Source organism: Carcharodon carcharias, chromosome 20 (genome assembly GCF_017639515.1).
Source record: "Carcharodon carcharias isolate sCarCar2 chromosome 20, sCarCar2.pri, whole genome shotgun sequence".
Taxonomy (NCBI): Eukaryota; Metazoa; Chordata; class Chondrichthyes; order Lamniformes; family Lamnidae; genus Carcharodon; species Carcharodon carcharias.
Genome location: NC_054486.1, coordinates 37001240 through 37020666, shown reverse-complemented (window position 1 = coordinate 37020666; position 19427 = coordinate 37001240). Strand labels below are relative to the sequence as shown.

General features: G+C 42.2%; 1 protein-coding gene across 2 annotated transcripts in view; it reads right to left on the bottom strand.

Annotated features, from left to right (window-relative positions):
- The window catches only part of zfyve1 (zinc finger, FYVE domain containing 1), a 109016-nt gene that overhangs the window by 41142 nt on the left and 48447 nt on the right, over positions 1–19427 (bottom strand). For both annotated transcript variants that reach the window (XM_041215023.1, XM_041215022.1), the window contains exons 6-8: positions 18902–18999; positions 9880–9997; positions 2050–2220 (exon numbers count right to left, since the gene is read on the bottom strand). In XM_041215023.1, the coding sequence (XP_041070957.1) occupies positions 2050–2220; positions 9880–9997; positions 18902–18999 (387 nt within the window). The remainder of the gene's footprint in view (positions 1–2049; positions 2221–9879; positions 9998–18901; positions 19000–19427) is intronic.

Sequence of the window (19427 nt, the reverse complement as noted above, 5' to 3'; positions counted from 1 at the left end):
CAGAGGAAATATCATCCCTGCCTCCAGTCTGTCCATCCCTGTCAGAATTTTCTATGGTTCAACTAGATCTCCTCTCATTCTTCTAAACTCCAGTGAATACAGACCTAGTCGGCCCAATCTTTCCTCATACAACAATCCTGCATCCAGGAATCACTCCGGTGAACCTTTGTTGTACTCCCTGTATGGCAACGATATCCTTTCCTAGGTAAGGAGACCAAAATTGTACACAATGCTCCAGGTGTGGTCTGCTGCAGTAGGACATCGATGCTCCTGTACCCAAGTCCTCTCGCAATGAAGGCCAACATACCATTTGTCTTCTTAACTGCCTGCTGCACCTCCATGCTTGCTTTCAGTGATTGGTGTACAAGGACACCCAGGTCAATTTATATATCAACATTTCCAGATCTATCACCATTTAAATAATACTGTCATTCTGTTTTTCCTACCGAAGTGGATAAATTCACACTTATCCATGTTATATGCATCTGCCATGAATTTTCCCACTCACTCAACCTGTCTAAATTGCCTTGAAGCCTTTTAACACCCTCCTCATTGCTTGCATTCCCACCAAGTTTTGTGTCGTCAGCAACCTTAGAAATATTCCATTTGGTTCCCTTATCGAAATCATTGATATATATTGTGAATAGCTAGGGCCCAACACTGATCCCTGCAGTCACCCCGCCTGCCATTCCAAAGAAGACCCATTTATTTCTTGTCTGCTAACCAATTCATAATCCATGCCAATATATTACCCCTAATACCAAGTGCTTTAATTTTACACACTAGCATTTTTTGTGGGACTTAATCAAAAACTTTCTGAAAATACATCAAGTCTACTAATTGTCCGTTATCTATTCTGCTAGTTACGTCCTCAAAGAACTCCAGTAGATTTGTCAAACATGATTTCCCTTTCATAAATCCATATTGACTTTGTCCAATCCCGCTGATATTTTCTAGGTGTCCTGTTATCACATCCTTTATAAAATAGACTCTAGCACTTTCCCTATTACTGAGGTTAGGCTAACTGCTCTGTAATTTCTTTTTCACTCCCTCTCTCTCTCCTTTTTGAAATATTGGGGTTACATTTGCCACCCTCCAATACGTCGGGACTGTTCCAGAATCTACAGAATTTTGGAAGATGACAACCAACGCAATCACTATTTCCATGGCCAGCTCCTTTAGTACCCTGGGATGAAGATTATCAGGCCCTAGGGATTTGTCGCCTTTCAGTTCCATTAATTTCTCCAGCATTATTGCTTTAGTAATACTAATTTCCTTCAATTCCTCTTTCTTACTAGAACCTTGGTTCCCTAATATTTCTGGGAAGTTATTTGTGTGTTCCTCCATGAAGATAGAACTAAAGTAGTTGTTTAATGTTCAATTATCTTGCTTTCTATTATAAATTCTCCCATTTTAGACTGTAAGGGACCAACATTTGTCTTCACTAATCTTTTTCTTTTTACATACTCATGGAAGCTTTTACAGGCTGCTTTTATGTTCCTTGCAAATTTATTCTCATACTTTATTTTTCCCCTCATAATCAGTCTCTTGGTCCTCCTTTGCTGAATTCTAAACTGCTCCAATCCTCAGGCTTGCTATTTTTTCCAGCAATTTTATATGACTCTTTGGATCTAATACTATCCTTAATTTCTTTTGTTAGCCAAGGATGGCTACTTTTCCTGTTGTGTTCTTGCACCAGAAAGGAATGTATAACTGTTGCACTGCATATATTTGTTCCTTAAATATTAGCCTTGGTTTATCCCCAATTTATCTTAGCCAACTTACACCTCATATTTTCGTAGTTTCCTTTGTTAAGTTTAGGACCCTAGTTTCAGATTGGACTACTTCACTTTCCATCCTAATGGAGAGTGGATGTAAACTCAGTGAGTCAAATAGCCTACTTCGGTGCCATAAATAACCCATATGACTCGAGAATAGAAAGGTAGAGCTACAGTACAGTCACCTGTTCAGATGTCAGGAATGTTGTGCAATAGAAGGGAAGGGTAGAGCTACAGTAGAAAATCCTAAGAGAGATGACTTGACACTTACGATAATCTGAGAGTTTGGTCTCCAATAGGCTGGTGCAATCCGGTCTGTTAGCCAGTCTGTCACGGCTTTGGTTGGTTTTGCACCAAATTCTGAAACTGACTGTGCCATCAAATTCATGCCATCCAGCAATCGTTGCGCAGCATTATTATTGTCCTTTAGAAATCCATCACTCTGAAAAAGAGAGGTGTCATTTTACTGAGCATTATTTGTGAAATATTAATAAAATTACAGGGCAGGTTTATGCTTGCAATCCTCCATCACTTCCCAGAATAAGCTGTGGTATTTCAAGATGATGCCAGCAGCAGTCAGTTTCCCCTCTCAACTCCAAAGAAAGGAGTAAAGTTGGAGTCAATCAGCCTACTGCTTTTACTCTCTTGCTCCTCAGCAATTCATTTTGTGACCAGACTTAGAAGCAGAATCATCCGTATCACCAACAGAACACAGTCAGTTTCAGAATTTGGTGTATTACAGAGAAATCCAAGAAAAGATTATGCCTTTTATCATTTCAAACCACCCCAGACTGAAGATTTGTTTCAGCATTAAAGCAAATAAACATCTGTGCTTTAATCACTCAATACCACAGCAACATTGGCATTCTTTTTAGCTCTAGGTGCTGTGCTCTTGACTGCAACTAGATCTGTTTCTGGAATTCCTAATTTTAAATACCTTTCACATCACACACTTTAAGAGTAAAGGGAACAAATAAAAGGATTCTTTAGTTCCAGCACTGCAAGTTATGAGAGACCTACGTTTCAAACAATCTGTGAGATAACCAAACAGGATTCTGTCAGAGATTGTGATGGCATTATGGGCATGGCTTAAAAACAGAAAAATGCAGAGAGGAGAAACACTTGGTGTAACATACTGGTTTCTTAGAGTGTGAGAGAAACAGTGGGGTCGTTTACAGCGAGAAAGAGAGAGTGAAACAGCGGGGCCATTTACAGCGGGAGAATGAGAGAGAAGCAGCGTGATCACTTACAGGGAGCGAGTGCGACAGGAGTGTGAGACCATTAAAGAGTGCGAGAAAGAAAAGAGTGCAGAGGGCAGCTGATTGCTGAGTAGGATTGGTGAGTATTTCTAGTCTTTAAAGTAAAAGTAAGATCTTTAGTTTGTGTTTAGATCTCACCTTTTTTTTCTCTTTTTCTTAAAGCTAGCTTGTTAAGTATAACATCGATACAGGTATGGATAAAAAAAAATTACAATAAAGTGTAATGAGTGAAGATACTAGAGTAATTAATTTTTAAAAATGAATAAAATACAATAGCGATGGCAGGACGCTGCAGCATGTGGGAGCTGCTGGACACCAAGGTAATCCAGAACAAACACATCTGTACCAAGTGTTTGTAGCTCGAGGAACTACGGGTCTGAGTTAAGGAAAACTGGATAACTGGATAACTAGGGCTGTAGAGAGGGCTTTAAACTAAATAGAGCGGGAGTGGGGGGGGCGGTTCTGGGAAGAGGATAGGTAGACTTACAAAGCAAAAAGGTTTGGCAGGGTTGCAGGGCAGCTATTTAGATAATGATATACAGAGTGTGACAGGAAGGGAAAGAGTGTGCGAACATAAAAAAACCCAGCAGCAAATAGGGTCAAAGGGGGAAAAATTTTTAAAAAGGCAAAATTAATGGCCCTTTACTTAAATGCACATAGTATTTGGAACAAAATAATTAATGGCACAAATAGAGTTAATGGGTATGATCTTATAGCCATTACAGAGACATGGTTACAAGGAGATCAAAGCTGGCAACTAAATATTCAGGGCTATGTGACTTCTCGAAAGGACAAACAGGAAGGAAAGGGTGGTGGGGTAGCTTTGTTAGTTTGAGATGGAATACGTACGATAGGAAGAAAGGATCTTGGATTGGAAGATGCAGAATCCATATGGGTGGAGGTTAAAAAATAACAAGGGAAGAAGACACTGGTGGCAGTAGTCTATAGGCCTCCCTGACAGTATAGAGAATAAATCAGGAGATAATGATGGCATGTAAAAAAGCCAGTACATTAATCATGGGTGACTTTAATCTTCATGTAGATTGGGAAAATTAAATTGGCAGAGGTTGACACGAGCAAGAATTCATAGAGTGTATTCAGACAGTTTCTTAGGATAATATGTTGTGTGAATCCAACCAGGGATCAGGCTATTTTGGATCTGGTAATGTGTAATGAGGCAGGTTTAATAAATGATCTCAGAGTAAAAGATCCCCTAGGAAACAGTGACTATAATATAGTAGAATTTAGCATTCAGTTTGAGAGTGATACACTTAAATAAGGCCTATTATAATGGAATGAGGGCAAAGTTGGCTGAAGTGGACTGGGGAAGCAGTTTAGCAGGAAAGACGGTTGTTGAACAATGGCAGACTTTTAAGAAAACAGTTTATGACTCTCAACAAAGATATATCCCAGTGAGGGAGAAGGATTCAAGGAAGGGGATAAACCAACCATGGTCAACCTAGGAAGTTAAGGACAGTGTCAAATTGAAAGAGAAAACGTACAATGTGGCAAAGATTAGTGAGGAGAGATTGAGTGACCTCTAACAACCTCTAAGATTGACCTCTAACAACCACAACCATCTTCTTCTGTGCCAGGTGCGACACCAACCAGTGAACAGTTTGCCCTGATTTCCATTGACTCCAGTTTTGCTAAGGCTCATTTATGCTACACTCGGTGAAATGCTGCCTCAATGTCAAGGGCAGCCACTCTCACATAACCAATTTCAGCTCTTTAGTCCAGATGGCAGCTAGTGCCGTAAAATGGTTGAAAAAAGGCTTCCCCTCGATGCTCCAGCTCTATAATAGAGTTCACTGTATAGGCAAGTTGCAAAAAAATGTCTTGGATTGGGGGAGAGCGGATTTTAGTAAAATAAGACAGGATCTGGCCAAGGTCAACTGGGAACAGCTACTTGTGGAGAAATCTACAGAAGAGCAGTGGGGGTTGTTCAAAAAGGAAATGGGGAGGGTACAGGCTCAACTGTGTTCCTCTCCACAGATGCTGCCAGACCTGCTGAGTTTTTCCAGGTATTTTTGTTTTTGTTTTGGATTTCCAGCATCCGCAGTTTTTTGCTTTTATACAGGCTCAACATGTTCCCTCTAGGGTGATAGGAAGGAGTAACAAGCCCAGAGAACCATGGATGACCGAAGATATTCAGGATACAATGAGAAGGAAAAGAGAGGCTTTTAGCAGGTACAAGGGGAGCACATCAGCGGAGGCATTAGTGGAGTGCAGAAAGGGCAGGGTGGAGCTTAAAAAAGCAATAAGGAGAGCAAATAGGGGATATGAGAAAGCTCTGGCTCGTAAAAGTAGGGAAAATCCCAAGATATTCTATAAGTATATCAATGGGAAGAGGATAACCAGGGAAAGAGTAGAGCCCATTAGGGACCAAGGGATCTATGGGTGGAGCCAGAAGACATCGGTAGAGTGTTGAACAAAAACTTCACATTTGTCTTCACCCAAGAAAATGAGGATGAAAGTATCGAACTCGGGGAGAGAGACTGCAAGACTTCTTGAGCAAATTGATATAGGGAGTGACAATGTATTGGAGGTATTGGCAGGCTTAAAAGTGGACAACTCTCCAGGTCCAGATGGTTTGTGTCCCAGGCTGCTGAGGGAGGCAAGGGAGGGGATTGCAGGGGCTCTGACCCAAATTTTTAATTCCTCTCTGGCCACGGGGGAGGTACCAGAGGACTGGATAACAGCTAATGTGGTTCTGCTAGTTAAAAAGAGTTGTAGAGATAAGCCAGGGAACTGCAGGCCAGTGAGTCTCACGTCAGTGGTAGGGAAACTATTGGAGAAAATTCTGAAGGAGAGAATCTATCTCCACTTGGAGAGGCAAGGTTTGATCAGGGATAGTCAGCATGGCTTTGTCAGAGGGAGGTCATGCCTAACAAATTTGATTGAATTTTTTGAAGAGGTGACCAGGTATATAGAATATGGTAGTGCAGTTGATGTAGTTTATATGGATTTCAGCAAAGCCTTTGACAAGGTCCCACATGGGAGACTTATAAAGAAGACAAAGGCACATGGGATACAGAGTAATTTGATAAGGTGGATTCAAAATTGGCTTAGTTGTGGGAGACAGAGGGTGATGACAGAAGGATGCTTTAGTGACTAGAAGCCAGTGTCCAGTGGCGTACCACAGGGATCTGTGCTGGTTCCCCTATTATTCATCATTTATATAAATGACTTAGATGACTATCTGGGGGGTAGGATTAGTAAGTTTGTGGATGACACAAAGATTGGCCGGGTGGTTAACAGTGAGGTTGAGTGTCTTGGGCTACAGGAAGATATAGACGGGATGGACCAAAGAGCAGATAAGTGGCAGATGGAATTTAACCTTGAAAAGTGCGGAAGGAGTAATTTGACAAGCAAGTATTCAATGAATGGCATGACGCTAGGAGGTTCTGAAGAACAAAAGGGCCTCGGCGTGTGTGTCCATAGATCTCTGAAGGCGGAGGGGTGGTGAAAAAGGCAAATGAGATACTTGCCTTTATCAATTGAGGCATAGATTACAAAAGTAGGGAGATCATCTTGGAGTCGTATAGAACATTGGTGAGGCCACAGCTGGAATACTGTGTGCAGTTCTGATCACCAGTTATAGGAAGGATGTGATAGCACTGGAGGGGGTGCAGAGGAGATTCACCAGGATGTCGCCTGGGATGAAACATTTAAGTTATGAAGAGAGGTTGGATAGACTTGGATAAACAACCCAAGTTGGAGCAGAGAAGACTGAGGGGCGACCTGATCGAGGTGTACAAGACTATGAGAGGCATGGACAGGGTAGATAGGAAGCAGCTGTTCCCCTTTGTTGAAGGGTCAGTCACGAGGGGACATAAGTTCAAGGTGAGGGGCAGGAGGTTTAGGGTGGATGTGAGGAAAAACTTTTTTACCCAGAGGGTGGTGATGGTCTGGAATGCACTGCCTGGGAGGGTGGTGGAGGCGGTTGCCTCACATCCTTTAAAAAGTACCTGGATGAGCAATAGGCACATCATAACATTCAAGGCTATGGGCCATGTGCTGGTAAATGGGATTAGGTGGGTAGGTCAGGTGTTTAACATAGAAGCAAGGAGCAAGAGTAGGCCATTCGGCCCTTCGAGCTTGCTTCGCCATTCATTATGATCACGGCTGATCATCCAACTCAATAGCCTGCTCCCGCTTTCTCCCCATACCCCTTGATCCCTTTCGCCCCAAGAACTATATCTAACTCATTCTTGAAAGCATACAATGTTTTGGTCTCAACTACTTTCTGTGGTAACGAATTCCACAGGCTCACCACTCTCTGGGTGAAGAAATTTCTCCTCATCTCAGTCCTAAATGGTCCCCCACATCCTCAGACTGTGACCCCTGGTTCTGGACTCCCCCACCATCGGGAACATCCTTCCTGCATCTACTCTGTCTAGTCCAGTTAGAATTTTATAGGTTTCTATGAGATCCCCTCATTCTTCTGAACTCCAGCGAATATAATCCTAACCGACTCAATCTTTCCTCATATGTCAGTCCCGCCATCCCAGGAATCAGTCAGGTAAACCTTCATTGCACTCCCTCTATAGCAAGTACATCCTTCCTCAGATAAGGAGACCAAAACTGCACACAATATTCCAGGTGTCGTCTCACCAAAGCCCTGTACAATTGCAGCAAGACATCTCTGTTCCTGTACTTGAATCCTCTGGCTATGAAGGCCAACATACCATTTGCGTTCTTTACTGCCTGTTGCACCTGCATGCTTACCTTCAGTGACTGCTGTACAAGGACACCCAGGTCTCGTTGCACATTCCCCTCTCTCAATTTATAGCCATTCTGATAATAATCTGCCTTCCTGTTTTTGCTACCAAAATGGATAACCTCATATTTATCCACATTATATGCCATGCATTTGCCCACTCACTCAGCTTGTCCAAAGCACACTGAAGCTTCTCTGCATCCTCCTCATAGCTCACCCTCCCACCCAGCTTTGTGTCATCTGCAAATTTGGAGAAATTACATTTAATTCCCTCTCCTAACATTAATATATATTGTGACTAACTGGGGTCCCAGCACCGATTCCTATGGTATCCCACTAGTCACTGCCTGCAATTCAGAAAAAGACCCGTTTATTCCTACTCTTTGTTTCTTGTCTGCCAACCAGTTTTCTAAGCACCTCAATACACTACCCCCAATCCCATGCGCTTTAATTTTACACGCCAATCTCTCATGTGGGACTTTGTCGAAAGCTTTCTGAAAGTCCAAATAAACCACATCCACTGGCTCCCCCTCATCAACCCTACTAGTTACATCCTCGAAAAATTCCAGTAGATTTGTCAAGCATGATTTCCCTTTCGTATATCCATGTTGACTCCGTCCGATTCTGCCACTGTTTTCCACGTGCTCAACTATTAAATCTTTTATAATGGACTCAAGAATTTTCCCCACTACTGATGTCAGGCTGACTGGTCTACAATTCCATTTTCTCTCTGCCTCTCTTTTTAAATAGTGGGGTTACATTAGCTACCCTCCAATCTGTAGGAACTGTTCCAGAGTCTATAGAATCTCGGAAGATGACCACCAATGCATCCACTATTTCTAGGGCCACTTCCTTAAGTACTCTGGGATGTAAATTATCTGGCCCCAGGGATTTATCGGCCTTCAATCCCATCAATTTCTCCAACACCATTTCCCTACTAATACTGATTTCTTTCAGTTCCTCCATCTCACTAAACCCTGTGTTCCCCAACATTTCTGGTATATTATTAGTGTCCTCCTTTGTGAAGACAGAACCAAAGTATGTATTTAGTTGGTCAGCCATTTTTTTGTTCCCCATTATAAATTCCCCTGTTTCAGACTGTAAGGGACCTACATTTGTTTTCACCAATCTTTTTCTACCTACCTATGATAACTTTTACAGTCAGTTTTTATGTTCCCCGCAAGCTTACTCTCGGACTCTATTTTCCCCTTCTTAATCAATCCCTTGGTCATCCTTTGCTGAATTCTAAACTGCTCCCAATCCTCAGGTCTGTTGTTTTTTCTGGCCAATTTGGATGCCTCTTCCTTGCATCTAAAACTATCTCTAATTTCCATTGTAAGCCATGGTTTGGACACCTTACCTGTTTTACTTTTGCACCAGACAGGAATAAACAATTGTTGCAGTTCACCCATGCGCTCTTTGAATGTTTGCCATTGCCTATACACCGTCATCCCTTTAAGTAATGTTTCCCAATCCATCATAGCTAACTCGCACCTCATACCATCATAGTTTCCTTTATTAAGATTCAAGACTCAAGTCTTAGAATCAACTACTTCACTCTCCATCTTGATGAAGAATTCTATCATATTATGGTCGCTCATCTGCAAGGGGCCTTGCAAAACTAGATTGCCAATTATTCCTTTCTCGTTACACAACACCCAGTCGAGGATGGCCTATTCTCTTGTCGGTTCCTCAATGTATTGGTCCAGAAAAACATTCCGTATACACTCCAGGAATTTCTCCTCTACGTCATTGTTACTAATTTGATTTGCCCAATCTATATGCATATTAAAGTCACCCATAATTACAGATGTTCCTTTATTACATGCGTCTCTAATTTCCTGTTTAATGCCATTCCCAACATCACCACTACAGCTTGGGGGTCGATATCCAACGCCCACTAACGTTTTTTGCCCGTTAGTGTTTCTCAGCTCTACCCATACAGATCCTCATGTGTCGGTGCAGACTCGATGGGCTGAAGGGCCTCTTCTGCACTGTGTGATTCCGTGTTGAAAACTGCTCACATTTTACTACTCTTGTTCTGCTAATAATGTCTGGATAACAAAGGGTTGGGTAATCACATAATATCTATATGAGAAATGGAATTTGCATTACTCACTCCAGGCCAAACGTGTTCAATTTCTGTTCTCACCACAGTGTCCACCGGATCCTGGTTTCCAAACCAATATTGCCGACTACGATAAATGATCCCACAATTTGGACACTCAATCACATACCTGCAAGATGTAACAAGTTTTTCAACCAAATCAATACATTCAGCATTAAATAACGTGTGTACTTTTCTATTCTTCCTGCAGATCATTAGTTCCCAAATTACACTGATTGCACCCACTTCCAGGTCTACTAGCTGCCTGCTTACACCAGCAATATCAGGTTTGATATTTTAACTCATTTAATACCAAAGCATTATGCAATAATACACATGTACAATTTAAAACAATGGCTTAAAAATACCGCTTGCCTTTTTTGTGACAGATGAGGTTGTTTGTTCCAGCATAGGCACATAATGTTTGGTATGGTAGTTTAAGTCATAAGATTTTGTCTACACAGTCACAAATGATACTTTGATTTCATTCCATAGAATGAGGAAAAGGTACACAGTTAAGTTACAGCAAACAGCATCTAAACCGCAATGGCCCTGTCTGACAGTTTGGCAATCCCTGCCAACTGTTTTTGCTGTAACTCAATCTTGAATCTATCAGTTGAGACATCCAGGAAATTCTCTTGCTCCCTTACAGCATAGATACTGCAGAAAAAAATTGAGAAATGTTCACAGACTCTATGGGTTATTTTCCCTCAAAGGGAAATGCACAAAACCTAATTGTCTCACCAGTTCAGTGAGATGTTGCTTGATGTCACCTTTAACATTGTCCAGCAACTGTAATTAATTAATTGTCAGGAATTCATTTGCATTTGGGATAATTTCAATGTTGTATTCCTCCACAAAGCAAGCTCAGAATGCCAGCATGACCATCATTTGCTCAATTTTGACCTGGGTATTGAAGATGGTTGCCCTTAGCCCTTGAAGTCCTAGGTGTAGCTCATTCAGGTGAGAGAATATATCTAACTAGTAGCCCAGCCGTGAGAGCCAGGCCATGTTATGCAGGCAGTGAAAGAGTGGGTATTAGTGGTCTGTAAAGATAAATTGACCTCAGAATGGAATTCAAAGAAATGTACTACAACCTTGTCACGTGACAGCCATTGAACCTCCATGTGGAGCAATGGAGTGATGTACTCTCTTCACAACTCAACGCACTGAATTCCAAAATATTTTCTGCTCAAAAGTGGAACTTCTATGACGTTTACTGCCTTCGCAGCATTGTAAGGATCTCCTCCAAGTTAGCAAGCATATTTTTGGAAACAGGTGCTTCTGCACTACAATTGCGAATGATTGCTCCAATATGTGTTACTACTCCACTGTGTCCCACCAGTTATTGACTTTGTTCCATTGGTGCAGATGACTAGATGGTATCATGTTTATTTATAAAGCTGTTAGATGGAAAACCTTAGCTGTTAATATGGCATGCAGTGTCTGACAAAATAAAACATGCTCATGTATTGCACCTTCATACTATACCGCATATGTACCAAAAGGTGAGTCGAGTCTGCTTTGTCTAGGATTCGTCCAGCTGCAAAATAAACTATTCGCTCCTAATGACGTGGTTCACTAGCTGAGTTGGGAGATCATTGGCCATGTCATTAATTCGATGTAACATTATGCTGCTTGATAATTGCACAAACTGAGTTTATTTTTAAAAGGTCTTTTATCGAAGCGTAGTGCTTACCAGGTCCGCAGCCACAGGTAGCATTAGGTCCCCTATGGTGAGTTTATTCTGACTTCACAACTCTGTAACTAACCATGAGGCTTCAAGGGCCTTAAAATTGTCATCAGAAACAGAACGGCAAAACTCTCTTGCTCATTATGTCCATTTCCCAATGTCCGAGTCCACTTGAAAAAGTTTGATCGTTTGTCCTTGTGTTAAGGTTTGTTTCCAAGTGTCTGTGTAGAAGAGATTGTTTCAGCTCATTATTACAAAGGGCTTCACCACATAACACGCATCGTGGCTGAGGGTATTCCGTGGCTCCAGTCCAAGTGAATCCCATTTCAATGTACATTTTCTCATATTTACATCTCTTTAATATAGGTCCTGTCTTGTAAATGATGTCAAGGTTTCACTTCACTGGCTCAGACTCATGCTTGGTCAGTAGTTGTATTCTCACCAGCGATTTCAGCAAGTGAACTAGTATTAACATGGTAAATGTTGTTTGTTTTTCATCACTAACAATTAGTGCGTTCTTTTTAACACTGCTTGCTTTTTGCCATCTGTCCACTTTTCAGTTACATCTGAGTAGATATAACACAAAATAAAGTCCCTAGCCCTACAATAAAAACTAATTATCTGCAAAACCAACAAGACATCAATTTCCCCAGGCATCAACTGCGACCCCAGTCTCCTAATTATCCCCAGTCCCCATCAGGACCTGCTACGGGTTGCAGGCTTTAATGACTCACTAGTTCTCTCTGTCTGGAGCTACAGACAAGGCCCACGTGAGAGAGTGAACGTTCACCGAGTCTCTTCAAAGCTTCCATGACAACTGAGTTACTTCAATTGCAGCCCCAGAGAATGATGATGATGTTACACCAACCTTAACTGAGTTTTTTGTACATCAGGATCTTCAGAGAGTTCTCGCAAGATTTTCTGCTGGATCAGTTGATTTCAGGCTGTTGTAGTGTCCATAGTGCTCCAGGCAAAGGAGGGGAAAATCAACCAGGATTATCAATTGTGCTGGGCACAGCAGCAAATTGTGTGTTTTTAAATTGAACTTGTTTTGAACCAAGCTTTCTCAAAAACGCTGAAAAAGCACTGAACTCATTCTTTATACTTCATTACTGTAATTTGACAATTTCTACCTCGCACAGACTTCAGTGTTTGCTCAATTGTTGTATTTATAAAATTGATATTTTGGAAAATGGAATCCCATCTGTAATGCTAATCTGCAAAAAATTACAACATTCCTGATGAAATAAAGAATAAGATTTTCTCATTATTCTCTTTGACAGTGGATGCGCTGCTGATGGGAACCACTTTAGTCCCCAAAGGTTTCAGCAGACAGTCTGCAGGTGCTGGTTTTTTTTTTGGATTATTGGCTGAATCAATCTATCCTGTTCTTTGATGTTAAATAGTACCAATTCTTTACTTTATTCAAACATGGATTGGCAATCAAAATGCTTTGAAATATGGAATGCCAACACTTAATATAGTGGTTACTGGTCAAAGGAACACATTTCCATACATTGAGTTATAATTAATCAAACTGAAATTCCTTATTTTATTAAATGAGACTTAAATTCGTTCAATTCAAGATCTTCAAATGGACAAAAAGCCGTGGAAGCCCAAGAATGCACCATGATGGAATGTGGGAGATAGAATCTAGTCAAAGAAGTCACAGAATCTTTACAGTGCAGGAGGAGGCTATTTGGCCTATCAAGTCTGCACTGACTCTCTGAAAGAGCATGCTTCCTAGTCCTACTCCCCTGCCTTATCTCGTAAGAGATGTCAGCATCACGTAAAAAAAATACAATAGCAGGATTGGTTGTGCGTGTTTTCTTTGTTGATCTGTATTTTGATTAACCAAAACCAATGGTCAGAACATGCCCTGGCCTAGCTCTAATATGTGAAGTTCTACTGCATCAAACAATGTTATTTTGATTGAGACTTCACAAGTCAACACTGCGTAACCACATCATTCCCCCACTCCACCACCACCCCACCCAACTCCAAAAAAATAAAATTCCACACAGTAACTGTGGTGAATATTATAGAGGGCACTCTTCAGGAAGCAAGCTGTTTTGTCATAACATTGATCCTGTGGTGCAAGATTTTCACAGCTGTTTCGGCAAATTCCAACCTATCTAAAGTCACTTCATCCCTGAAGTGCCGTGCATGCATAATAAAACATTTTCTCTTCAAGATAAGCCTGCTTGTTAATTTATGAACAAAGGTCAATAAAGACGGCAAACTAACTTTACTTTTAATGAAACTACCTATATTTTGGTGGTACGAGCTTGCAGAAACTGCCCTATAATTATTGTTGGCTTTTATAACTGCCATAATTTCATTTAAAAGCTGCAACTCACATGGTGGCCTGATCATTTGATCACATCAGACACATTCCTATTGTTATCTACACTATTCCTTTATTATTTTAAGGTAAAGGGATGAAAGCAAAATGTCTCACTTCCTTCAGGAAGCATGCTTTACCAGATAAATGCAGTTCTACTACATCAAACAACACAGGAAAGAATAAATCACTGAATTTGTGTTGCAATTAGAATGAGGTGATTTAAATGAGACTTTTCATTCAATTCAAGGACTTAAAGGGAAAAATATTTTGGAACACGCCATGATGTAGTTTGAAATCTAGAAAAGCATGAGAGAGTGAAAGCACAAGTGGAGAGGATGTTCAAGGGAATCCATCTTTGCACAGTTCCGTCACACACCCTCCAGAGATGTCTCATGTACCCCCAGGGTGCTTGTACTGCAGTTTGGGAATGTCTGTAGTGCATTTCTGTTTACAGTCAATCAAATATTGTTCTTCAACAATATTTTGTTGGTGTCTTGCATTGTACATTGAATTGTATTTCTGCTTTCATTGAACAGCACAAAAGGTGGTCCATGCCAGCTCCCCACAGAGCAATCCAATTAGTCTCATTACCCTGCGCAATTCCCATAGCCCTGCAAGTTTATTGCCTTCAAGTGGCCATCCAATTTCATTTTGAAATAATTGGTTCTTTCTGCTTCCGCCATTCTCATGTGCAGCAATTCCAGGTGATTACACTCACTGTGTAAAAAATTCTTCCTCATACTCCCCCTGCAAAATCTTAAATCTGTGTCTCCTAGTTCTTGTACCATCAGCTAATGGGAAGAGTTTGTTCTTGTTTAACTTATCTAAGCCTGTCATAATCTTGTACACCTCTATCAAATGTCCCTTAATCTCCTTTGTTCCAAGAAGATCAACCCCAGCCTTTCCAACCTAGCCTTGTAACTAAATCATCCTATCCCAAAAACCATTCTGGTAAATCTCCTCTACATGCTCTCAGGCATCTTTTCTAAAGTGTGGTGACCAGAACCGGAGCTTTATATGGGATCATCAAAACTTCCCTGCTTTTGTACTCAATGCCTCTATTTATGAAGGCCAAGATCCCGTATACTTTGCTATCCATGCTCCCAATCATGTCCTGCCACCTTCAAAGATTGGTGCACATGCAACCTCAGATCCCTCTGTTCCTGTGCACTCTTTAGAACTGTGCCATTAAGTCTATATTGCCTCTCTTTATCCCTTCCGCCAAAATGCATCACCTCACACTTCTCCATATTAAATTCCATCTGTCACTTGTTTGCTCACTCTGCTAGACTATCTAGGACTCGTTGAAAACAATTTGTATCGAGGGGCCGATGGCCTATTCCTGCTCCTAATTCGTATGCTCACTGTTTGCCAATCCTCCAAAAGTTTGAAATTTTACACCATTTACCACACTCCCCAACTTGGATGACTGCTGGAGAACAGACATTTGTGAGGTCCGAGTCAGATGATGAACCTCCGGATTAGACCTTCCAACTCATCTTGGAGAGTCGACAGAAGGCGTGAGAACATCACGCAGAGGTGCTGAAAGCTCTTAACAGAGTGGCCTGCGAGTCGGAAGAGTGCGTCAGCCTGCTCTCTGATAAAGTGGTGCCCACATGTGCATATATGGAGGTCTCCATGGGGAGGATGGCAGGCGTCGTGGAGACCCTGGTCCAGCAGAACACAGAGATGTGTGTGGGCCTGCACTTGATTGCGGGAGCCATAGCTGAGCTCTTGCAGTGGCAACGCAAGAGGGAAACAGGGCACCTCGACCTGCCCTCCTGGTGCTCCTTCCCCTCAAGGAGTCAGGCCGGGGTCCCTGGGAACCTGAAGGGAGGGGGAGCAGCAGCTGGACATCCCTGGATCATCCACTCAGTAATCTCAGAGGTTGCCCTTGCTCTCCGAGTCCCCTTTGTTTGTGAGCCCCTCAACCTCGTCCTCTGTCACCGCAGAAGGAGCAGCTGGCTAACGAGTGAATCTAGAGGGAGAAGTGTCTGTGTGGCAGGACCTTTCAGAGTCTTGTGCAAGCACTGTCTCACAAAAGCATTGACTCCTGCCATTGAAATCCTTTGCCCCCCCGACCCCAGACTCACCCCCCACCTCCTAGTCCTTCCCCCTCCCGACTCCTTCCGCCACCCTTGGCCCTTCCTCCAAACTGACTCCTTCCTCCAGCCTGGCTCCTTCCCCTCTCCACATTCCTTCCTCCACTCTCCACACCCCTATCCTTCCCCTGCACTCCCTCTCCTCTCCACACTTGTGATGTTTTTGTTTATGCTTTTTTGTAAAAGGACATTTTAGTTAAAAATAAGTGCTATATAAAAAACCTGCCATTAGAGTGTGCCAAGTCCTGTATGTATTGCCCTCTGGTGTAGAAAAAGAATAAGGGCCCCTTCCGGTTTTACACAGGGAGCAGATAGGGGTGTGTGGGTGCTTGTTTTCTAAATTGTTAGTAAATGACAAAACACTTCAGCACTCCTTCCTCCCCTGGACTCCTTCCCCTCCTCTGAACTCCTTTCCTTACGTCTTTCACTCCCCCTTATACCTACCTCTCCAGTTTCCATCTTCTCCCCCCTTCCCCCCTCCTCCCCCGACACCTTTGTTCACCCCCCCAACCTCAGCCTAACACCTTTGCTTCCTGACTTCCAACGATCCTGGACTTTCACTTCCCACCGCCCAATACATCTTCCTGTCCCAAACACAGCTGGACCTTCCTCTCCACCCTCTCAACCATCATCCGTTATGGGCAGACTCTTAATGGTGACTTTCCAAATTCTGTGGGCTGCACTGCGACATAGCCATGACACATGAGAATCCACCCAGCATGCCATGGATATTCCTCCAGTGTGCCATTGCTATTGGCTCCAGCATCTTCTGCTCCTCGGATGTCTGCGATGTGAGCAAGGCTCTGGCGGTAAGTCCCACCTCTGCACATCACACTCGTCAAGATGTGTTCTGCACCGATGTGTTTCCCCACTGGCGTGGGCGGACAAACCGGGGTGGGAGGGTGGAATGATTCCGACGGGCTGGCCTTATAGTGAGACACAGGTGTAATACAATGAGGTTCTCAATGTCCCATGGCAGGAAATGTGGTCCACCATCAATGGGCTGAGCAGACGATTGCAAACAACACCATGAAACCGATTGCTGGCCTTCTCACCATATTGTCCGTTCAAGGTGCCGAATGCCCAATGCCAGCGGGCATGGAAAATTCTACCCTGTTTCCTGTTAATTAGCCAGTCGTCTAGTTTTAGTTCATTTAGAGGTTTCTGTGAGTGGCTACCAGGAAATCTAGGGCCTTGTTTGTATACATGCATTTTTAATGAGGTTTGACAATTCTTGATGTGAAGAGATGGGTTACCAAGAAGTTGGTAGTTTAGTGAAGTTAAAAAAAAGTCAGAAAAAAACTGTACCGTTGCCTAGCAACAGGGGTCCAGGGACAGAGACAGGGAAACACTGAAGAGAGGTCAGTTAATACATGTATGCCAGAGAGTGCAGACAGTAGGCCTAATCTCTCTAAGAAGAAATCTTACAAGCCTGCTGGGGAATTGAGTTTAGGGAACTCATGTGTTTGCTAAGTTAAACCAAGCCAGGTTTCACTCTGGGATCTGATTTGTCCAGTGTTAACATCAGCTGGGATCATAACAATTGTCAAACACAATTTATCCCTCACAAAACCACATCGACTCTTTCTGATTGTATTATGATTTTTGAAATGTTTTGCTACTACCTCTCATACTGGCTTCTAGCATTTTCCCAATGACAATGTTAGGCTAACTGGCCTATAGTTTCCTGCATTCTGTCTTTTTCCTTTCTTGCATAGAAGTGTTACATTTGCTGTTTCCAATCAGCTGGGGTCTTATCAGAATCTAAGGAATTTTGGAAGATTGCAACCAATGCATCCATTATCTCAGCAGCCACTTCTTTTAGGGCTCTAGGATGCAAGCCATCAGGTCCAGGGCACTTCTCAGCCTCAAGTCCCATTACTTTTTCTCTTGATAGTTCTAAGTTCCTCCCTCCATTTTCACTCAATTTTTAACTATTTTTGGGGGGTATTTTGTGTCTTCTGTTGTGACAATGTACAAAATACTCTGATGTACAAAGCTTCTGCCATTTCCTCATTTCCCTTTAATAATTCCCCTGGCTCACCCTATAAGGGGCTAATGCTCACTTTAGCTACTCTTTTCCTTTTCTTTCGCACTTGAATTTCTGTCTTTTTTAAAAGTTTTTTTTTAATCATTCATGGGATGTGGGCGTCACTGGCTAGGCCAGCATTTATTGCTCATCCCTAATTGCCCTTGTTCAGAGGGCATTTAAGAGTCTGGGTCTGAAGTCACATGAAGGCAGCAGATTTCCTTCCTGAAAGGATATTAGGGAACTAGGTGGGTTTTTATGACAATTGGCAATGGTTTCATGGTCATCATCAGACTTTTAATTCTAGATTTTTATTGAATTCAAATTTCATTGGATTCGAACCCAGGTCCCCCAGGGCATTACCCTGGGTTACTGGAATACTACAGTGATAATACCACCATGCCACCACATTCCCATGTTCTCATGTTTTACTGGTTTATAAAACTTTCCCAATCTTCTGCCCTACCACTAATCTTCACAACATTGCGCACCTTTTCTTTCAATTTGATATCACCCTTCACTTCCTTAGTTAGCCATAGATGGTGCATCTTTCTAGGGGGGGGTCTTTCTTCCTCAATGGAATATCTCTTTGATGAGAGTTATTAAGTATCTCCTTAAATGTCTGCCACTGCACCTCCACTGTCTCACCTGTTATCCTATTTTCTTAGTCGACTTAAATTCACAAGGGTATGAAGACTGAGTTGGTTAAAGTTATCGACCCACATTTCTCATTCTCAAACTGAATATGAAATTCTGCCATGTTATGATTACTCTTTCCTAGAGTTACTTTGAGGTTCTTAATTAATCCTGTCTCAGTGCACATACGATTTGGTGGTTAAGTAATTAAGGCGTTGGACACTCACCCTGACCAGGCGTATATGGCGAGACCCAACCAAGGAGAGTCTGTGGAAGCAGACGTTTTGGGCACTACAATCACTTCTTTTCCATGCTCATAACAGGACTGAAATAAAATCAGAATTTAAACATGCTTGTGCCATTTCAAACAACTCCTATTCCCCAGCCAAGGATATTAGACCTGACATAACTATCCTTTACTGTTAAATAAAAAGTGTAAGCAGCAGTTTCACTTCGGCTGCTCCAATGGCTGAATGGAAAAATTTGGTCAAATTTGACAGTGACACCAACAGTGAGCAACAACTTGTATAATGCCTTTAACAAAGTAAAATATTCCAAGGTGCTTTTCAGAAGCACTATGAAGCAAAATTTGACACTAAGCCACATAAGCTTTAAGGTTACGGAACGTCTTAAAGAGAGAATTAGAGAGGTGGAGGTGATGAGGGAGGACATTCTAGAGCTTGGGACCAAGGCAGCTGAAGGCACAGTCACCAGCGGTGGAACAATTAAAATTGAAATCAGGATGCTCAAGAG